At 45.4% G+C, this 22,336-nt stretch overlaps 1 protein-coding gene across 2 annotated transcripts in view; it reads right to left on the minus strand.

Moving 5' to 3' along the window:
* usp18 (ubiquitin specific peptidase 18) overlaps positions 1 to 22,336 on the minus strand; it is a 53,131-nt gene that overhangs the window by 21,304 nt on the left and 9,491 nt on the right. Inside the window, exons 3-8 of one of the 2 annotated variants that reach the window (XM_072551423.1) lie at positions 19,934 to 20,082; positions 17,422 to 17,518; positions 14,946 to 15,088; positions 10,309 to 10,388; positions 6,086 to 6,229; positions 1,853 to 1,948 (exon numbers count right to left, since the gene is read on the minus strand). In XM_072551423.1, the coding sequence (XP_072407524.1) occupies positions 1,853 to 1,948; positions 6,086 to 6,229; positions 10,309 to 10,388; positions 14,946 to 15,088; positions 17,422 to 17,518; positions 19,934 to 19,997 (624 nt within the window). In that variant the 5' untranslated portion in view covers positions 19,998 to 20,082. Of the gene's footprint in view, positions 1 to 1,852; positions 1,949 to 6,085; positions 6,230 to 10,308; positions 10,389 to 14,945; positions 15,089 to 17,421; positions 17,519 to 19,933; positions 20,100 to 22,336 lie in introns of both variants that reach the window. The other variant, XM_072551422.1, reaches the window with a different exon arrangement.

Below are 22,336 nucleotides of genomic sequence, written 5' to 3' on the forward strand. Positions count from 1 at the left end.
GGTCACCCTGGGAGACCTGAGCACAAATCTCTGGGCAGAGCCTGCCGCACGGCCCTAGCTGTGTCTGTCACTTCCCTGGAAGTTTGCAACCCCCCCAACAGTAGCCTGATCCCTAAGTGTGTATCTTTTCTCCCATTTTTCATCATCCTGATCTTCAGCATCATCTCTCTCAGCTCTACACCCATAAATTGTCAATGTCTAAGTCCCCCTCCTCTCTGTCAAATATTGTTTCCACTTTTCAGGTGTGGAGGCGGTTAGCTCAGTTGACCAGATGGCCCGTTGTAGAATCATAGAATCCCAACAATGTGAAAGTAGGCCCAGCTAGTCCACCCCGAGCCTCCAAAGAGCATCCCACCCAGATCCACCTCCCTACCCTATCCTTGCAACCCTTTATTTCCCATGGCCAATCCACCTAGCCTGCACATCCCTGGACACTATGGGCAATTTAGCATGGCCAATCCACCTAGCCTGCATATCCTTGGACACATGTGGACAATTTAGCATCGCCAATCCACCTAGCCTACATATCCCTGGACACTATGGGCAATTTAGCATGGCCAATCCACCTAGCCTGCACATCCCTGGACACTATGGACAATTTAGCATGGCCAATCCACCTAGCCTGCATATCCCTGGACACATGTGGACAATTTAGCATGGCCAATCCATCTAGCCTGCATATCCCTGGACACTATGGGCAATTTAGCATGGCCAATCCACCTAGCCTGCACATCCCTGGACACTATGGGCAATTCAGCATGGCCAATCCACCTAGCCTGCATATCCCTGGACACTATGGGCAATTTAGCATGGCCAATCCACCTAGCCTGCATATCCCTGGACACTATGAGCAATTTAGCATGGCCAATCCACCCAGCCTGAACATCTTTGGACTGTGGGAGGAAACCAGTGCATCCAGAGGAAGCCCACACAGACACAGGGAGAATGTGCAAACTCCACACAAACAGTCATTAGAGAGTGGAATCGAACCTGGATCCCTGGCACTATGAGGCAATAATGCTAACTACTGAATCATCATGTCATCCAGTGTGCCGCCCAGTTTGTGACACTGTGATGCCAACAGCGTGGGTTCAATTCTCACACTGGCTAAGGTTACCATGAAGGACTCTCCTTCTCAACCTCTCACCTCACCTGAGGCATGGTGACCCTCAAGTTAAACCACTACCAGTTCTCAGAGCAGCCCTATTTCCCCACTGTCACCCAGCTCAAGGTTGTTGTTGTGGGGGAGGTGTTGGGCTTATTGTTCTCACTTGGTTCCATTGTTATTGATCTAATCACAGGCAGAGAATCACCCGCAAAGCCTTCCCCTCCTGCTCCCATTCGTGTCCCCCAAAGATTGACTGTGAAACCATCACTCACAGCTTTATTACCTCGAGACCCTACTGTTCCAAGCCAAACCCAAATCCCACATTCAAGTGAGTCTATCCAATACTCTGCTCCCTGTTTATTTATTTCTACTCAATTCCCATCCTGTTATCTACCCTGTTCTCACTGGCCTGTACTGGCTCCTGGTCAAGTAATGTCTTCCCATTGTTTTCTAATCCATCCTCTTCATCTCTGTAGTCTTGTCCAGCTCCTCTATCCCTGATATATCATTGCCCCTCTAACTCTGGCCTTGTGAACCTCCCTCCTCCATTGGATGTCAAGCTCTGGAATTCCCTCCCTAAATCCCCTCTGTTCTTCCACCTCATTTCCCTCCTGTTCAGCCTCATCCAATATCCTCAGTTCATGGCGTGCCAACAAATTTAATTTTTCAACACTCCCGTGCAGCAGCCTGGAACATGTCACCGTGTTAAGGGTGCTCTATAAATGCAGGTTTTTGTTGGTGTACCTTTTGCACTGAGCGTTTCATCTTGCAATCATGGTTTGGGCATCTGCTATTGCTCCTCACGGACTGGGGAGAGAAAAACTGCGTCAAGCCATCTTCCTGTGGAAGCAGACACAGCAGTTACCAAGGGAAATACAAACATGAATCATGCCTCATACCCTCCCTCCCTCCTGCCCTAACCCCTGGGCTCCATTGTCAGCCTGCACCTGCCTCAAAGATATATTCCCTCACCCCTCCCTTGGGTAAACACACCAGCCTGCCACCATCCACTCCACCAGGGGTAACCTACTCCCTGTCCCACCACCTTACAGATAAACATCAGATTGTAACCACCTCAGGATACCTCCATCCCCCTCCCCCCACCTCCACTGCCCTGGCTCCACAATAAATGTGAGGACTTTGAATACATTCTGACCAAGGCAGCTGGGAAAGCAACAGTTCTTTGGGGCGGGGGGCTGAAAAACCTAAGGGCTATCAGGGTGGCTGGGAAATCCACAGGCTTCAGGGCAACTGGGAAAGCTATAGGTCATTAGGGCAGCTGAGAAATCCATAGGCGGTCAAGGTGGCTGAGAAAGCTATAGGCTACCAGGGCAGCTGGGAAAGCTATAGTCGAAAAGTGTGGGGTTGGAAAAGCACAGCAGGTCAGGTAGTATCTAAGGAGCTACCTTCACCCCGGTCATATCCCCATCCTCCTATTTATCCCTCAGCCCCCTTCCCCCTCCATATTCCTGATGAAAGGCTAATGCCCGAAACGTCAACTCTCCTGCTCCTCGGATGCTTCCTGACCTGCTGTGATTTTCCAGTGCCACTCTTTTCAACTCTGTCTCCAGTATCTGCAGCCCTCATTTTCTTCTGAGTTAGCTATAGGCCACAGGGAAGCTGACATGGTGACTGGGAAACCTATTGGTTTCAGGGCAGCTGGAAAATCTATAGGCTGACATGGTGGCTGGGAAATCTGTTGGTTTCAGGGCAGCTTGGAAAGCTATAGGCCACAAGCTGTATAAAAAAACTATAGCCCACCAGGGTTGCTGGGAAAACTTATAAGTAGCTTATTGCCTTTGGAGTTCAGGAAATGCAATATTGCAACACAGATACGGAGGAGCAGATTGGGAGGCAGAGTTTGAAAATGTGTAGAAGTTAATATCATTGTTGTTATGGGTGACTTTAACTTCCCTAATACTTTTTGGAACCTATTTAGTTCAAATAGTTTGGATGGAGCAGTTTTTGTCAGCAGTTTTGGTCAAGGGTTCCTGATGCAATGTGCAGATAGGCCAATGAGAGGGGAGACCATATTGGATTTGGTGCTTGGCAACAAACCAGGTCAGGTGTCAGATCTCTCGATGGGAGAGCATTTCCGGGATAGTGATCACAACTCCATAACCTTTGCTATACTCATGGAGAGGGATAGGAGCAGATGGTATGGGAAACTATTTAATTGTGGGACGGGGAATTACAATGCTATTAGGCAGGATCTGGGGCACCTAGGTTAGAAACAGATGTTCTCAGGAAAATGGACAACAGAAATGTGGAGTTTGTTTAGGGAGCACTTGCTGATAGTGCCACTGAGGCAAGGAAGGGTTGGTAGGCTGAAAGAACCTTGGGTGACAAAGAGATGTGGAACATCTAGTCACAAGGAAGAAGGAAGCTTACTTAAAGTTGAGAAGGCAAGGGTCAGACAGGGCTCTACAGAGTTACAAGGTCGCCAGGAAGGAACTGAAGAATGGACTTAGGAGAGTTAGAAAGGGACATGAGAAAGCTTTAGCAGATAGAATTAAGGAAAACCCTAAGACATTCTACACTTATGTAAGGAAAAGGAGGATGGCCACAGTGAGGGTAGGGCTGATCAGGGATCGTGGAAGAAACTTACACCTGGAGTTGGAGGAAGTGGGGGAGGTCCTTAATGAATGCTTTGCTTCAGTATTCACTACTGAAAGGGACCTTGGCATTTCTGATGACAGCGTGAAACAGGCTGATGTTAGGAAGGAGGATGTGCTGAAAATTTTGAAAAACATGAAGATAGATAAGTCCCCTGGACCAGACGGGATATACCCTAGGCTACTCCAGGAAGTGAGGGAAGAGATTGCTGCACCTTTGGTGATGATCTTTGCATCCGCACCGTCTACTGGAGTGGTGCCAGATGACTGGATGGTGGCAAATGTTATTCCCTTATTCAAGAAAGGGAACAGGGATAAACCTGGGAATTACAGACCAGTCAGATTTACGTCTGTGGTGGGCAAAGTATTGGAGAGGATTCTGAGAGACAGGATGTATGATTACTTGGCAAACCATAGTTTGAATTGAGATAATCAGCATGGTTTTATGAGGGGCAGGTCTTGCCTCACAAACCTTATTGAATTCTTTGAGGATGTGACAAAACACATTGATAAAGGTTGAGCAGTGGTTGTGGTGTACATGAATTTTCGCAAGGCATTTGATAAAGTTCCCCATGTAGGCTCATTCAGAAAGTATGAAGGCATGGGATACGGGGAAGTATGGCCGTCTGGGTACAGAATTGGCTGGCCCATAGAAGGAATGTGATGGAAAGTATTCTAAGCCTGCAGCTTGGTGACCAGTGGTGTTCTGTAGGGATTGGTTCTGGGACCTCTGGTCTTTGTGATTTTGGTAACTGACTTGGATGAGGAAGTGGAAGGGTGGGTTAGTACATTTGTTGATGACACCAAGGTTGGTGGAGAGTGTGGAGAGCTGTCGTAGGTTGCATCTGGACATTGACAGGATGCAGAGCTGGGCTGATAAGTGGCAGGTGGAGTTCAACCTGGAAAAGTGTGAAATGATTCACTTTGGAAGGTCAAATTTGAATGCAGAATACAGAGTTAAAGGCAGGATTTTTGGCAGTGTGGAGGAACAGAGGGATCTTGGGATCCATGTCCATAGATCCCTCAAAGTTGCCACCCCAGTTGACAGGGTCGTTAAGTAGACATATGGTGTGTTGGCTTTCATTAACGGGGGGATTGAGCTTAAGAGCTGCAAGGTTATGCTGCAACGAAAAAGGATGAGAGGTGACTTGATAGAGGTGTACAAGATGATGAGAGGCATAGATAGAGTGGAAAGCCAGAGACCTTTTTCCCATGGTGGAAATGTATATCACGAGAGGTCATAATTTTAAGGTAAAAACAATGACTGCAGATGCTGGAAATCAGATTCTGGATTAGTGGTGCTGGGAGAGCACAGCAGTTCAGGCAGCATCCAAGAAGCTACTTAGATGCTGCCTGAACTGCTGTGCTCTTCCAGCACCACTAATCCAAAACATAATTTTAAGGTGATTGGAGGAAGATTTAGGGAAAATGTCAGCAATAGATTCTTTACACAGAGAGTGATGGGTGCGTGGAATGCACTGCCAGCAGTGGTAGTAGAGTCAGATACATGAGGAACATTCAAGCGACTCTTGGATAGGCACATGGATGTTAGTAAAATGAAGGGTATGTAGGTTAGCTTGATCTTAGGGTGGAATAAAAGGTCAGCACAGTGGCACAGTGGTTAGCACTGCTGCCTCACAGCACTAGAGACCCGGGTTCAATTCGCCCGCGGGCTGTGTGGAGTTTGCACATTTTCCCCTTGTCTGTGTGGGTTTCCTCCGGGTGCTCCGGTTTCCTCCCACTGTCCAAAAATGTGTGGGTTAGGTGAATTGCCCGTAGTGTTAGGGGCAGGGGTAAACGTAGGGGACTGGGTCTGGGTGGGTTGCGCTTCAGTGGGTCGGCGTGGACTTGTTGGGCCGAAGGGGCCTGTTTCTACACTGTAAGAAATCTAATCTCACATCAGGGGCCGAAGGGCCTATACTGTGCTATATTGTTCCATGTTCTTTCTCAAATCTGCAAAGTATTTTGTAAACTTCTTGAAAGCTCATTCTTTAAATGCTTTTTGTGAGGCTTTATAATCCTATCTTGCTGAGCCTAGCTCACCCATTCACACAGTTTCAATGCTATGTTTAATACTGCCTGCTACACTATTAAAGTATCTCTCTTACTTTCCATTCTTCAGGGTGCAGCCTGTCAAACCTGAATGCAGTCTCTGGGTCACTTCTCACTGGTCCTGGCCTCTTTAATCTCACATTATTTCTCCATGATTATTGGCTCTTTCAATTGACCTTCGGTGAGTATCATTGCCCCAGCTTTACCTTGAATGAGATCTCTGGTACATTGTCCAGACTGAATAACATTAGCCACTGTTCAGCCTGAATCTCTTCGTTATATCAAACACAAAAGGATGAGTTCTACCTACCAGCGTAAGATCTTTGCCACACTGGGTCCCTATCACTGGGACAGGTAGGCTCCAAAACCTGCTGTCTTTCACAGTAACTTCGCCACACGAACACTGCACAAGCTGTTCTACTTTGATCTCATACAGTCTCTTCATCTCCTCAACCTGGCCAGGAGGTAATATGAAGGAAAATTAATCATACTTCAAAAAATGGAGCAAATGTTCTTGAACAGGGAGTAACAATCTGAAGGGTACACATGCCAGGAGCAACAACACTAAGGGGACACAAACCAGGGGTGTGATGAAATGCTCCCCACATGCCTGGATGATTACAGCTCCAACAACACACAAGAAGCTTGTTACAATCCAGAACAAAGCAAAAATCACACAACATCAGGTTATAGTCCAACACGTTTAATTGGAAGCACACTAGCTTTCGGAGCATCGCTCTTTCATCAGGTGGTTAATGAAGGAGCGGTGCTCTGAAAGCTAGTGTACTTCCAATAGGAGGCGCCCAGTCTCCCCAATGTAGAGGAGACCACATGTAGAGATGTTCCCTGAGCGCTTTAGGGAACATCTCCGGGACACCCGCACCAATCAACCACACCGCCCCGTGGCCCAACATTTCAACTCCCCCTCCCCCTCCTGGGCCTCCTTCACCGCCGCTCCCTCACCACCAGACGCCTGGAGGAAAAACGCCTCATCTTCCGCCTCGGAACACTTCAACCCCAGGGCATCAATGTGGACTTCAACAGCTTCCTCATTTCCCCTTCCCCCACCTCATCCTAGTTTCAAACTTCCAGCTCAGTAACTGTCTCCTTGACTTGTCCGGACTTGTCCGACCTGCCTATCTCCTTTTCCATCTATCCACTCCACCCTCTCCTCCTTGACCTATCACCTTCATCTCCTCCCCCACTCACCCATTGTACTCTATACTACTCTCTCCCCACCCCCACCCTCCTCTAGCTTATCTCTCCACGCTTCAGGCTCACTGCCTTTATTCCTGATGAAGGGCTTTTGCCCGAAACGTCGATTTCGCTGCTTGTTGGATGCTGTCTGAACTGCTGTGCTCTTCCAGCACCACTAATCCAGTATTTGCTTTCCAGCATCTGCAGTCATTGTTTTTACCTCTATCTTCAACATTTGTCTACTTTTAAATCCACCAAAACTTCCACCACTTTCTCACTCCCTTTATAAACCTCCTCATTGTCATCATCTTCTTAAATTCTGTACCTGGTGATCTAAGATGGCGGCGACCCAGCAAGTCTGAGTCTATCGTGCTCTTCCCAAGACTTGGGTAAAGTGGGTCACCCACCCCCACCACACTCACCAAATCATTCATAATAGCTGTTAAATTTAACTAGTTGCTTAGTATTACATTTAAACAGTCTAATATTTAGTAAAAATGACCAAAGGGAAGGGAGCTCGCAGCTCTCAGCAAGCAGGACTCCCTCCCCCACCCTCTCCCTCTCCAGCTGCAGCAGAGGTGTCCACAGCCCCCCCCGGGGGCCTTACCTACAGTAACCAGCCTGGTGGAGATGGTCTGCAAACTGGATGCGAAGATTGATGCCTTTATCGAGGAGTCCCCGAAATCGATGGGACTCACTCTCGACCGCGCTGCAGAAGCACGACCGAGACATCAAGGAAATCGAGCGCCGAGTCGGAGGGGTGGAGCTAAAGGCTGTGACCTCCGAAACTACAGCGCAATCGGCCGTAGATCAGGTCCGGACTCTCGAACAACGAGTCCGGACCTTAGAGAATCACACTGACGACCTCGATAATCGAGGTTGTCGAAAAAATATTCGTTTGCTGGGCCTTCCCGAATGGGAAGAGGAAGAGGAATCTGGAAGCTGGATCAGGCCAGGTAAGGGTAGAATGGGCCAACCGGGTCACAATACGCGGGCCTGGCTTAAACCAGCGTCCCCACCTGGTCCTGTTCCGGCTGCAGAGCTATAGGGAGAGGTAGATACTCCTAGAAGCTTCTAGAAATCTTGGAAAAGACCCCCAAGCTATGATCTATAAAGGATCCAAGATCATGTTATTCCAGGACTTTTCCCCAGCTCTGGTCCGAAAGAGGAAGGCATTCAACGAGGCGAAGAAGTGTTTAAGGGACTTAAATATCAGTACTCCTTACGCTACCCAGCGACGCTACGCTTTAACCAAATCTGCCATTCTCATATTACGACACGGGGGTAAACCCCCTCTGTTAATTTGAAACCAGCAACACAGAAATGCAGTAATCTGTGAAACTTCGAGAGACCAAGAGCTAGTTAAAGTAAAAAGTAACAACTTTATTTCTTAAAGTATAACAGAGAATAACTAACTAACAACTATTTACAACTCCTTCCTCTAATCTATCTTTTACTTTCCCTCCTATAATGCTAGTCTGAAAAAAAACCCCGAGTAAGATTTACCAGAAATTTCAAGTTTCAAAACCAGCCAAATCTTCCTCTGTAGATTTGCTCTCCAGGTCAGTGTTGATGTTTTTCTCTGTGCACACTCCTTCTCTAGACAGGTACCACTCAAAGAGCTCTCACTAGCAACCTACATCTGTTGGTCTTTTGGCAGTTCTCTCCCACAACTGTTCAATTTTCCCCGGTCTTATACCCCAAAGCATTGGATTGTGTCATTGGCTTTTAGTAATATCAATATACTAAATTCAAACTTGATTGCAGTTTGGTATTTTTTGGGGTATAGTTTAAACTGATTGGCCTAATGTGAATTTGTTGTTGTCTCCAGGCAACCAGCTACCCTAGCTGCTGGACCAAAAGGTTACATGATATCTTGTTCAGAGCACTTGGTGCTGTCAGGTAGTTCTGCTCGCTTTTAACTCTCTTAAAGGTACAGTCAATCCAAAATGCTTTGCAGGCTATATTTTTCTTTTTCCATAACAAATGTAAAATGTATGGTGTTGTGGTCACTGCCATTAAAGCACTCCCCTACTGTCACGTTGAACACAGTGTAGGTTCATTCCCCAGAATTAAGTCTAGCACTGCACCATCCCTTATAGGACCATCTGCATGCTCATGTAAAAGGCTCTCAAAAATTCTTGCCTATTTAAACCCTTTAAATTATATTTATCCCAGTTCATATTGGGGAAGTTGAAATCCTCGAATATAATTACCCTATTAATGACTTTACACACTGCAGTGAATTGTCTACACGTCTGCTTCCCTAATAGCCTGGTGACTATTTCAGGACCTGTAATATATTCCTAACAGTGTGACTGCCCCCTTTTCATTTCTAAGCTCTATCCACAAAGTCTCTTTTGATATCCCAAGACATCAACCCTCCTTACTGCAGTAACTGACTCCCAGAGTTTCTTCTGAACTCTAACTCCAGCAATGAGCTGCATCTGTTGGCAGTTCCAGTCTGTTGACAGCAGCCATGTTTCACAAGGGGATCAATTTCTCAGCTGCCGACTTGCAGCCTGGCATACAGTATCACAGCAAGTCTCACCGAATTGCTCCACCCACAGGGCATTACACCTGTATACAACTGCCTCAAATTGAAAGCAGAACTCTGGGACAAGCACATAGTCAGTCCCACATCATGCATATGGTGCATCTGCAGGGCATGCTGATAATTGTTCCTCTTAACCACCATTGAGAAGATTAAACAACAGGTTAACACTGAAAAGAAAAGTAATAAAAACAACAATATGAAGCATAAATAGAGCTTTATAAATAGCATAAATAAACATGACAAGAAACAGAATAACAATGAACAGAGTAAACATCAGACAAATGATGTGGTGCAAACATGTACAGATTAAAATTTTAATAGTGACACTCAACAGAGTAAATGTACAAATGGATTTTGGCAGAGTAACAATGTGAAATGTGGAACGACTGTAATCCTAGGCTCCCTCTGTAGGGAATGATTATTACTCTATGTCCCATTACTTCCTGGTATTCTGCATTTACATTGTCATGGGGAAGGCGTTTTTAGCTCAGTGATAGTATTCCTACCTTGGTTGAACCCCCACCTGCTGCGGATCACGACACATCGGAACACAATGATTACAAATGGGGAAGACTTATGGTAATGCCCAGTATCCCAACCTCTGGACCAGGAGGCCCAGCTTCAATTCCCACCTGCTCCAGAGGTGTGAAACAGCATCATTGAACTGGTTGATTAGGAAAATACCTACACTGAGACTGGCTGTTGATGTTTTGAGGAAGTAAATTGTTCAGTTGTAACACAGGTTGAATTTGAATGGAGAAAAGAATTGCTATACTTACAATAGCTGAAGTTTGTAACTGATCCAGTAAAAGGTTAAAAACGATGAGAAACAGTTCCGCTGCATCATTCTGTGTGTATACTTAAAAAACAGAAACGTGTCAGATTAATCACCAGATTTGAATTACACCAAGCAGCACACCTTATACAGGATTTTAATCCAGGCACCAAGAGTTGCTCTTGTCTGATTTCATTGCCATGATACAGAGTCAGACACACAAGCAGAGCCCTCACACAGCTGATATTCCAAATGTGGCCTAGCCAAGGTTTGTCATACGTTTAACATAACCTCACAACCTTTCAATTCAATCCTGCACCTGACCCAGGAAGCTATTCACTACCTCTGCTCAGTAAATCTATACCTAATCATATTTCATCTCTTTCTGTCACATATATAAGCTGGTGAAACCAATTGTTTCACTCAGAGGCTGATCAACTCTAGCACTCCAACTACAATTGGGCCAGACTGGCAATGGAAGAGGTCTGACTTCCCCGAGCAGGGAGCTTGCTGTTTTCTGGGACAGGATCCAGCAGCAGCAGGAATCTCTAATGGGATCACAGCCACCATCACAATGGATTCAGACAGCAGCAACTCACATCACCAGATCCCCCTCTGTGCTCCACTCAGCTCCCCCCTTACAAGTGCTGACTTGTGGTGGAAGTAATTTCGACAAATTTGGGAATTTGGTATCAATATCAGAACAGTGACTACATCAGTTTGTTCAGAAAATTGAAATGGTTCACTAACGCTCTTGAGCAGATTGACACAGAGAGTGAAGAGGCTTTGGAGGTTTTGGTAGGTTTAAATGTGGACAAATCCCCAGGTCCAGATGAGTTGCATCACAGGCTGCAGAGGAACGACAAGGAGGAAATCTCAAAGACCCTGACCCTTTTAATTCCTCTCTGGCCACAGGAGAGGTAACAGAGGACTGGAGGACAGCTAATGTGATTTCACTTTACAAGAAGGGTGGCAGAGATAGACCAGGGAACTATAGAGCAATGAGCCTAACATCAGTGGTAGGGAAACTATTAGAGGAAATACTGAAGGAGAGAATTAATCTCCATTTAGAGAAGTGAGATTTATCAGGAATAGTCAGAGAGAATCATGATGAACATGTTTTGAGGAGGTGGTCAGGAGTGTAAGTAAGAAGAGTGCAGTTGATGTAATTATATGGATTTCAATTAAGGCCTTTGATGAAGAAGGTAAAAGCACATGCAATCCAGGGTAACTTGGCAAGTTGTATCCAAATCTGGCTGAGTGACAAGAGGCAGAGGGTGGTGGTAGAAGGCAGTTTGTGAGTCTGGATCCTGGTTTGCAGTGGCGCCCCACAGGGATCAGTGCTAGTCCCCTTATTGTTTGTGGTTGCCATTAATGATGTAGGTGATGTAGGGAATTAATAAGTAGGTTTGTGGATGACATGAAGACTGGTCAGTTGGTTAAAACTGAGGCAGAAGGTCTTAAGTTTCAGGAGGCTATAAATAGATTGGTCAACTGGTCAGATTGGTGGCAGATGGAATTTAATCTGATAAGTGTGAGGTGATACACTTTGGAAGAAGGAACAAGATAATGAGAGTACCCAATGACTGGCAGGACACTAGGAAGCTCAGAGGAACACCGGGTGCGTGTGCCACAGATTCCCTGAAGGGTGACAGGACAGGCGAATTGGGTAGTTAAGAAGGCAAACAGAATACTTGCCTTTATCAGTTGTGGTATAGATGATGAGAACAGGGAGATTATGTTGGAGATGCACAGAACTTTAGTTAGGCCACAGCTGGAGTATTGTGTGTAGTTCTGGTCACCATACGATAGGAAGGATGTGATTGCACTGGAGGGGGTGCAGAGGAGATTCGCTGCTCTGCAGAGGGATGGAGCAGTTTAGCTGTGAAGAGAGACTGATAAGCTTGGGTTGTTTTCTTTGGAGCAAAGAAGGTGGAGGGGGTCCTGATAGAGGTCTATAAAATTACGAGGGGCAGTCACAGGGTGGATAGAAAGCAGCTGCTCCCCTTAGTGTAAGGATTAATAATAAGGAGGCATAATTTTAAAGTGAAAGGCAGGAGGTTTTTTTTGGGGGGGATCGCTGGTGGTGCACTGCCCGGGAGGGGGTGGTTGAGACAGGAAACCTCACAACCTTTAAGAAGTCATAACATTCAAGGTTATGAGCCCAGTACTGGTAAATGGGATTCACACAGATTAACAGCTGCTTTAGCAGTACGGACTCAAAGGGCCTTTTCTGTACTATAGGATTCTAAGAAAATGAAACTGCCCTAGTTCCTCACTCCAGCCTACATGGAATTTCTGTGCCACATTGTCCGCTCTCCAATATCCTCAGAAGGATGACAGATTGGCAGCAAACACAGCCTTACTAATTCTGTCCACATGCGAGGAATAAGATGAAAACATTCACCCATCACCTGGAACTCAAACTGTGCTATATCCAACATAGTATCTGTTCCAGTGATCAAAATCACATCTTATGTAATGCTTTGAGTGTGTGTGTGTGTGTTTGCATGTGTGTATTCATGTATGCATGTGTTCACCTGCATATATACAGGAAGCTAGGATGGTGAAGGCGTTTGGTATGCTTTCCTTTATTGGTCAGAGTATTGAGTACGGGAGTCGGGAGGTCATGTTGCGGCTGTACAGGACATTGGTTAGGCCACTGTTAGAATATTGCATGCAATTCTGATCTCCTTCCTACCAAAAAGATATTGTGAAACTTGAAAGGGTTCAGAAAAGATTTACAAGGATGTTGCCAGGATTGGAAGTTTTGAGCTATGGAGAGAGGCTGAACAGGCTGGGGCTGTTTTCCCTGGAGCGTCGGAGGCTGAGGGGTGACCTTATAGAGGTTTACAAAATTATGAGGGGTATGGAGAGGGTAAACAGACTCCCTGGGGTCGAGGATTCCAGAACTAGAGGGCATAGGTTCAGGGTGAGAGGGGAATGATATAAAAGAGACCTAAGGGGTAACCTTTTCATTCAGAGGGTGGTACATGTATGGATTGAGCTGCCAGAGGAAGTGGTGGTGGCTGGTACAATAGCAACATTTAAGAGGCATTTGGATGGGTATATGAATAGGAAGGGTTTGGAGGGATATGGGCCGGGTGCTGGCAGGTGGGACTAGATTGGGGTGGGATATCTGGTCGGCATGGATGGTTGGACTGAAGGGTCTGTTTCCATGCTGTACATCTCTATGACTCTATGCATGTATAAAGGGTAGCTAAACTGTAGAATTTGTTTATCACAGAACAGTACACTCAAGAAAGAGGCAGATAAATATCTAAGGTAGGGAGAAATGTAGAGAGGGACACAGAGTTGCATGGGGAGAGATACGTCGAGAAAGTGAGAAAGAACATGAAAGACAGAAGAGAGACATGAACAGACAGAGAGAGACATATTCAGAGAGAGAGAGATAGAGATAGATACAATGTGAGAGGTTGACAGATAGAGATTGAAGGAGAGAGAGAGACAGTCAGAGAGAGGGAGAGAGAAAATGAGAGAGCATGGAGTGACAGAGACAGTAGGGTGGGCGGGGAAGAAAGCTACATTGAGAGAGAGAGACACACACGTACACAAAAAGACAGAGGGAGACAAAATATATAGAATGAGAGACATCCAGAGAGAGGGGTTGAGAGAGATGGAGAGAAAGTGAGATACATACAGAGAGAGAGAAAAGGAGATATAGAGACAGACAGACAAATAGAGATTTAAAAAAAGGGGAGACACAGGAAAACAGAGGAAGTTGGGAGTGACATTCAGAGAGAGAGAGGAAAAGCATAGAGAGCAGCAAAGAGAGACATAAGGATAGACAGACAGAGAGAGACACCGAGACAAAGAAAGATATGAGAGAGAAAAGGCATAGAAGAAGAAGATGTGCCATAAAGTCATACATTCCAGTTCTTAGTTAGATGTTAGAATCCCTACAATATGGAAATAGGCCTTTTGGCCCAAAAAGACCACACTGACCCTATGAAGAGTAACCCACCCAGATCCATTGTCCTACCCTATATTTACCCTTGACTAATGCACCTAACACTACGGGCAATTTAGCATAGCCAATTCACCTAACCTGCACATCTTTGGACTGTGGGAGGAAACTGGAGCACCCGGAGGAAACCCACGCAGACACGGGGAGAATGTGCCAACTCCACATAGACAGTCACCCGAGGCTGGAATCGAACCTGGGACCCTGGTGCTGTGAGGCACCACTGAGCCACTGATTAATCCAGCTGATTACTCCGGGGCAGTAGAGGCTGGTTTTGAATGAATGGCAAATCCTCTCAGATGAATATAAAAGATTCAATGGCAATATTCAAGCAACAAACCCCGTTGCCTTGCTCAATATTTATTCATTAACTGATATCACATGAAAACATTCTTTGACTTGGTCAGATTGGACTGATTGTTACATTCCTTACATTAAAAGTACAATTCAAACAAGTACATCAATGACTGTAAAGTTCTCTGGAACATTTTGAAACTCAACAGAAATGCAAGTCCCTCCTATAATTGGTTAAATGTCCTTCTTGTGACTGCATTTCAGTTACACAACCTGAATCGTTCAGGAACAATTCGCTCTGGGAATAAGTACAAGGCTCCATTCCAAGAACTATCTGTTATTTGAGAACAGTAGTGACATACCTTTCACATGGTTCAGCTGGAGACAGTGAAGAAACATCTCCGCGCTCACTCGACCAGACTTTGAGGTCTGCATCTGGTCAAACAATCGACACATGTGGTAAGGGATGTTTCTCGCATTAACATCATTTTCCATCTGATCCCACCTGGAACAAACCAGGAGAGATAACATTCCAGGCTGGATGTGTGAATACAGTAGGATGGGACTGACAGGTCTGCTGTATGTACATTCCACCATCAGGCCAGCTTTCCACCCCAGTCTATTGCCTCAGATATTACTGTCTTTACCCTATAATAGGAGAAGCGAATGATATGTATTATTCTCCTCTGAGCTACACTCTATCCTGACACCACATTGCCTTGGCTTTCCTATCACTGGATCAAGATCCTGGAACTCTCAGCATTGTGAGGAACTACTGCTGGAGTGTTGCACCCAGGAGCAAGTCTGACTTACTGCAAGGGACACCAGCCATGGAGAGGGCAAGGAGGCAGTTTCCCAACCCCATAGCAGCTGGAACCAGCATCAAACCCTCAGATCTCAGGTCTGACTCGATCCACTCTGACCCACCAGATAGGTGAACTCTCCATCCATAACCACAAGATCCCGAGACCACTTTTCAGATCAGTTGCCCCTTTCGCCACTGATTCTCAAAGACATACAACTCTAGTTGGGTTAAACTGTCCTCATCATTCCTCCCTTGGTATTATTCTGGTCAAACCTCACACAATTTCTATTTTCATTTTTATAAATTCAGCATCCACAGTTTTTTGTTTCAGCTTATGAGTTGGCCACATTACCGTGAGTCTGGAATCACATGGGTGGGAGGGTTCCTTTTCTTTAATTCACTCACGGGATGACGGTGTCACTGGCTAGACAAGCATTCATTGCCCAAATTAGCCAGAGAATTAACAGTCAACTACATTGCTGTGGGTCTGGAGTCACATGTAGGTCTCAAAAAGATGGCAGTTTCCATCCATAAAGGATATTAGTGAACCAGATGGGTTTTTCTGATAACCAACAATGGATTCATGGTCATCACCAGACTCTTAATTCCAGATTTTTATTGAATTCAAGTTCCACCAGCTGCCATGGCAGGTTTCGAATCCATGTTCCCGGAACGTGACCTGGGTTTCCGGATTAACAGTCAAGCAAAAATACCACTAGACCATCATGTTCCCTCAAGGGCATTAGTGAATCAGATGGGTTGTTATGAGAATTGACAGTGGTCACTATTACACCAGATTTTTAAACTCATTTTTAATTCCAGAAACCATCAGCATCCCCATGTTGCTGTGTGCGGGAGCTTGTTGTATATTAATCTACAGTGTATTCGTGTTTTGCAACTGCTCTGCATAGACATGGCAATTAGCGGTGGCCAATGAATACTGGCCTAGTCAGAGACAGCCACATCCTGTGAGTTAATTTTTAAAAAATAATTAAAATATGAGGCAAAATTATTTTCACCTAGAGGGTAATGGTGGCTCAGTGGTTAGCACTGCTGCCTCACAGTGCCAGGTACCCAGGTTTGATCCCAGCCTTGGGCAAATGTCTGTGTGGAGTTTGCACATTCTCCCTGTGTCTGCGTGGGTGTGCTCTGGTTTCCTCCCACAGTCCAAGGACGTGCAGATTAGGTGAATTGGCCGCGCTAAGTTGCCCATAGTGTTCAGTGACATGTAGGTTAGGTGCATTAGTCAGGGGAAATGTAGAGTGAGAGATCAGAGTCAAAAAGTGTGGCACTGGAAACGCACAGCAGGTCAGGCAGCATCTGAGGGGCAGGAGTACCGATGTTGCAGGTATAAGCCCTTCATCAGGAATGGCTTCATCAGGAATTCCTGAAGAAGGGCTTATGCCTGAAACATCGACTCTCCTGCTCCTCAGATGCTGCCTGACCTGCTGTGTGTTTCCAGTGCCACACTTTTCGACTCGAATATAGAATAATAGAGTAGGGGAATGGGTCTGGGTGGGTTACTCTTCGGATGGTCGGTGTGGACTTGTTGGGCCAAAGGGCCTGTTTCCAGACTGTAGGGATTCTATGATTCTACACCACCTGGGAGGTTAGTTGAAGCAACCTTCAAAACCTAAAGCCTTCAAAAAGCACTTGGATGAGACTCGGAGTGTTGTGGCATTCAAAGCTATGGGTCTACTGCTGCAAAGTGGAATTAGTGTAGCTAGTCAAATCCCTGAGTCTCCAGGACAGCCTTCTCCAATTGGCACAAACCACCCAGACTGTCTGCAACAACGCATGAGCTCCATCACACTTAGCTCAATGTGCTCATGTGTTGTAATACAGACTGTAATTTAATCTCTACTCTTGTAACCTGAAAGTGAACCTCCCTCTACTCTGAAACAGAAGGTGAAGTCCCCATCAAACTTCCCAGCACAGTTATAAACAGAGTGTGTGTACTAGGTGTGACCAGAAGTGAATGTTTCAATGGCCACCATCGCTGCCTGTTGTGAGAATGAAGGTGTAATACATACCGCTGTAATATGGATGTGAATTCAGGAGTTAGGTAGAAGCTCTGGAGCAGTACGTTGACACAGCAGGTCAGGCCACCATTAGACAGCCCCACTAAACCTGAGAGAAGACACACACAGTTAGCCGTGTCTTCCCTTAAATATAGCAAACACTTGGACAACTCAACTTGTTGAGCTGTACAATCACTCATCTGCGAGAGTGAAAAGGAGAGAAAGAGAGAAAAGAGAGAAATGGAGGGAGGTGGGGGGCGGGGGGTGTTGTTACTGGGACAGCCAAGAAAACAGCAAAGAACTTGCTGAGAGTGGAAGAGAATTAGACATTACTGAGAGGCAAGTCAATGTAAGATGACATGATAGACTCAGTCTCACATGCACTCCATTGGCAGGTATCATAAATCCTGGATGTCAGGGATATCAAGACTTTGGTAAAGAAAAAGAGGGAAGCTTATGTTGGATACAGCACATGCAAAACAAGGAGGCACTTTAAAAACATAGAGTGCAGGATGTTGCTTAAAAAGAAAATATCTTTGGCTGATATGATCAAGTAAAACTCAAAGCATTTTGTAAGTATGTTAAAAGTAAGGATTATCAGGGAAAGAGTGGGACTTATTAGAGACCAAAAGGGCAAAACTGTGAGGGGAGACAGTGGATGTAGATGGGTATGTCTTACCTGTATTCACAAAGGAGAAAGACATTGTAGCTGGGGCTATCATTTGGAAAGGTAAGGTCCGAGAGCATGTTAAGATGAACATGGAGGAGGTATGAGATGTTTTAATGGGCATAAAGGTGCATAAATTCCCAGGGCCTGATGAGATATATCTCAGGTCACTATGGGAGCCAAGGGAGAATAGTGGTGGGGCTTAGACAGAGATACCTAATACCTGGCGTTAGTGGCAGGGAAGCTGCTGACGAAGGTACTGAGGGATTGGACCTATTCCCATTTAAAAGAAAATGGTCTTATCAGTGATAGGCAACATGGTTTTGTGCAGGGAAGATCATGTCTTACCAATTTAATAGAATTCTTTGAGGAAGTGACAAAGTTGCTTGAGGCAAGAGCTGCAGATGTCATATACATGAACTTTAGTAAGGTGTTTCATAAGTGAATTTGCATGGGGTCCAGACTGTACTAGCTAGATGGATAAAGAACTGGCTGGGCAACAGGAGACAGAGAGTAGTAGTGGAAGAGAGTTTCTCAAAATGGAGATCTGTGACCAGTGGTGTTCCACAGGGATCCGTGCTGGGATCACTGTTGATTGTGAGAAACATTAATGATCTGGAGGAAAATATAGGTGGTCTGATTAGCAAGTTTGCAGGTTATACTAAGATTGTGGAATAGCAGATAGTAAAGGGGACTCTCAGAGAATACAGCAAAATATAGATAGATTGGAGAGTTGGGCACAGAAATGGCAGATGGAGTTCATTCTGGTTAAATGCTAGGTAATATATTTTGGAAGATCCAATTCAAGAGAGAACGAAACAGTAAATGGAAAAGCCCTGGGGAAAATTGATGTACAGAGATATCTGGGTGTTCACGTCCATTGTTCCCTGAAGGTGGAAACGTAGGTCGATAGAGTGGTCAAGAAGGCATACAGCTTGCTTTCCTTCATCAGACGGGGTATTTAGTACAAGGGTTGGCATGTCATGTTACAGTTGTATAGGACTTTGGTTCTGCTGAGTTTGGAATACTGTGTACAGTTCTGGCTGTCACATTACCTAAAGGATGTGGATGCTTTGGAGAGGGTGCAGAGGAGGTTCACCAGGATATTGACTGAGTTGAAAAGTCATCCACAAGGAGAGACTGGATAGTAGGGGATTGTTTTCCTTGGAGCAGAGGAGGCTGAGGGTCATGGAAATCTGACTGAGATATACAACATCATGAGAGGCACAGGCAGGATAGACCGTGAGAATCTCTTCCAATGGCAGACTTGTCTCAGACCAGAGGGCATAAGTTTAAAGTGAGGAGTAAGTGGCTTAAGGGGAATCTGAGGAAAAATGTTTCACCCAGAGGGTGGTAGTAGTATGGAATGCTCTGACTGAGAGGGTGGTGGAGGCAAGTACTCTTGCAACATTTAAGGGGCATTTGGACAAATGGCATTTGCCATGACTTAGCAGGCTTTAGACAAGTGCAGATAAACATTTAGCTTGGTGTATGTTGGTCAGCATAGATATGATGGGCCGAAGTGCCTGGTACTCGTGTAAGACTCAAGGACCAATCCCAGAGGTAGATCCCAGGGTCAGGCAACAATCAATCCCAGAATGAGGAAGCATAGGATTCCAGAGTCAGAGAGAGGATCCAATCCCAGAGTCAGGGAGCAATCAATCCCAGGAATCAGGGCGTGATAGATTCCAGAATCAGAGAGAGGACCAATCTCAGATTTGGGTAGAGTTGATCCCAGAGTCAGGAGGGATCCAGTATCCAGGGGACAACCAGGAGATAACAAATGATAGACCTAGAGCCAGGATAGAAACTGTACGAAAGAAAATGACAGTCGAGCAGTAACACACAGAGAATTACCATTTTTGAACTTGCCACTGGAGTAGGGCCATGGAGCCTGCAGCTGTCTTGGCCCTTCCTCCATATCCAGGCATCTAGCGATTGGCTCATCAGGAGAGTTTGTCACTGATTGCTGTGATTTCGCCTTCTTCCCAGACGTATCCTGTGTGCTGCACATGCCAACGTTCTGTGATAATATAACATTCAGGGCACATTCACTTCCAAACAGTTGGCTGTTAAATGCAATTCTGCACAGAATTAGGAGTTTTTGAAGAACTCAGTGAGAACAGTTTAAGGGTTACTGACCAAGAAGTGTAGTAAGACTGGAAGCTGGTGTGTGTGAGAGCATGAGTATACTGAGACTCTGAGTATACTGAGGTGCTGTACTCCCTGCTTTGAAACAGCAGGTGGACAGAGGGAGTGCTTCAGGGATACCCTCAAGGCCTCACTGACAAAGTGCAGCATGCCCATGGACAATTGGGAATCATTGGCCCAAGACCGTCAAAACTGAAAGAGGAGGATCAGGGAAGGCATCAAGCATCACGGGACCTTCCGTCAGGAAGAAGCAGAAGCCAGGAGAGAACAGCGTTAAGGAGTGTGCTGCCATAGCAACGCTCGACCCACCCCTTCCCATGACAACCTTCTGCCTCAAGTGTAACAGAGCCTGCAGTAGCTGCGTCAAATTTTACGGCCACCCACCCACCCAGCCTCCCTGAGAGTGGAGAGTCATCCTCATCTGTGAGAGACCGCTGATGAATGAGTGATACTATAATTGAACAGCCTATGGAATACATCAAAGAGCAAAACATGATCAAGACAGTTCCCACAGATTTATCAGTAACTCCCCCAGATGATAATTATACTGTAGGTCATCAAATCTGAGATGATTGAGAAATCAACGTGATAGGATTGTCTTGATCACTTTTTGCTGTTTGATGTGCACTGTATGATGTTCAATCACAGTTTATTCCCCAAATTTACTATATGTTGATTCAGGGTCTTTAAACTAAGTTGCACATTTATTGTAGATTTTCTGTTTCGAAGCACTGTCCAGTAAAGTTAATTGCTGTTTGTTCAAAACATGGGTTTGATTATTTCAGCAAGCCCCTGAACTTCTCACATTATCTACTTTAAAAATAAAAGTTACTGGAGCCAGCTCAAATTTGACTAGAAGAATGTGAGGACTGCAGTTGCTGAAGATCAGGGTTGAGAGTGTGGTGCTAGAAAAACACAGCAGGTCAGGCAGCATCCAAGGAGCAGGAGAATCGACGTTTCAGCCATAAGCCCTTCATCAGTTCCTGGTCAGGGAGCTGAACCATGAGTTCTTGTTAAGGCCGAGGACAAAGGTGCTGGCCATACACAGGACTGGAAACTTCAGGAGAGGTGAAACAGTGTGTACAGGGTAGATGTCACTGCACATGGTGTGTACAGGATTAATATCACTGTGCACAGTGCATACAGTGTGTCATTGTACTCACTGTATACAGTATAGAATCTCTGTTCCTGTTTTTCATTGTATCTTTAAAGGAAAGATTTGCTTCCTGAAGGAATTTTTGGTCAGTTGCTGATGGAGTAAAGTAGGGAAGGTTCAGGCTATTGGATATTTTGGACTGTTACAATCTGACTCCAGACTGACAAAATAATGTTAAATTCTGGATGGGGTCAAGAGTGTAGTACTGGAAAAGCACAGCAGATCAGGCAGCATCCAAGGAAGGCATTAATCCTGATGAAGGGCTTATGTCCAAAATATTGACTCTCCTGCTCCTCGGATGCTGCCTTACCTGCTGTGCTTTTCCAGCACCACATTCTTGACTCTGATCTCCAGCATCTGCAATCCTCCCTGACTAAGAAGCTCAATGAAAACCCAGTCGAAAGCCTGCAGTGCTGAGGACAAATTACTGAAATGCTGGGAAATTGGTTCAGTGACAGGGGCTTAAAGTAGGGATAGTGAGTAGATACTCAATTTGGCAGGATGTGACCAGTGGTGCCCTACAAGGATCTGTGTTAGTGCCTCACTTATTTGCATTCATTCATTTTTATTAATTTAAACAGTGAGTAGGTCATTGAGTCATGGAAGTCTACAGCACATGATATCCATTTCCGCCCTGGGATAAAGTCTCTGGCTATCCAATCTATCTATGTCTCTCATCATCATGTACACCTCTAATGAGAAAAGCCCTAGCTCCCTCAACCTTTCTTCAGAAGACATGTCCTCCAGTCCAGGCAGCGTCCTGATAAATCTCCTCTGCATCTTCTTTAAAGCTTCTACATCCTTCCCGTAATGAGGCGATCAGAACTGAACACAATATTCCAAGTGTGGTCTAACCTGGACTCTATAAAGCTGCAGCATAACCTCGCGGCTCTTAAATACAATTCCCTGCTAATGAAAGCCAACACACCATACGCCTCCTTAACTACTCTATC

This window comes from Chiloscyllium punctatum, chromosome 32 (genome assembly GCF_047496795.1).
Source record: "Chiloscyllium punctatum isolate Juve2018m chromosome 32, sChiPun1.3, whole genome shotgun sequence".
Lineage (NCBI taxonomy): Eukaryota > Metazoa > Chordata > Chondrichthyes > Orectolobiformes > Hemiscylliidae > Chiloscyllium > Chiloscyllium punctatum.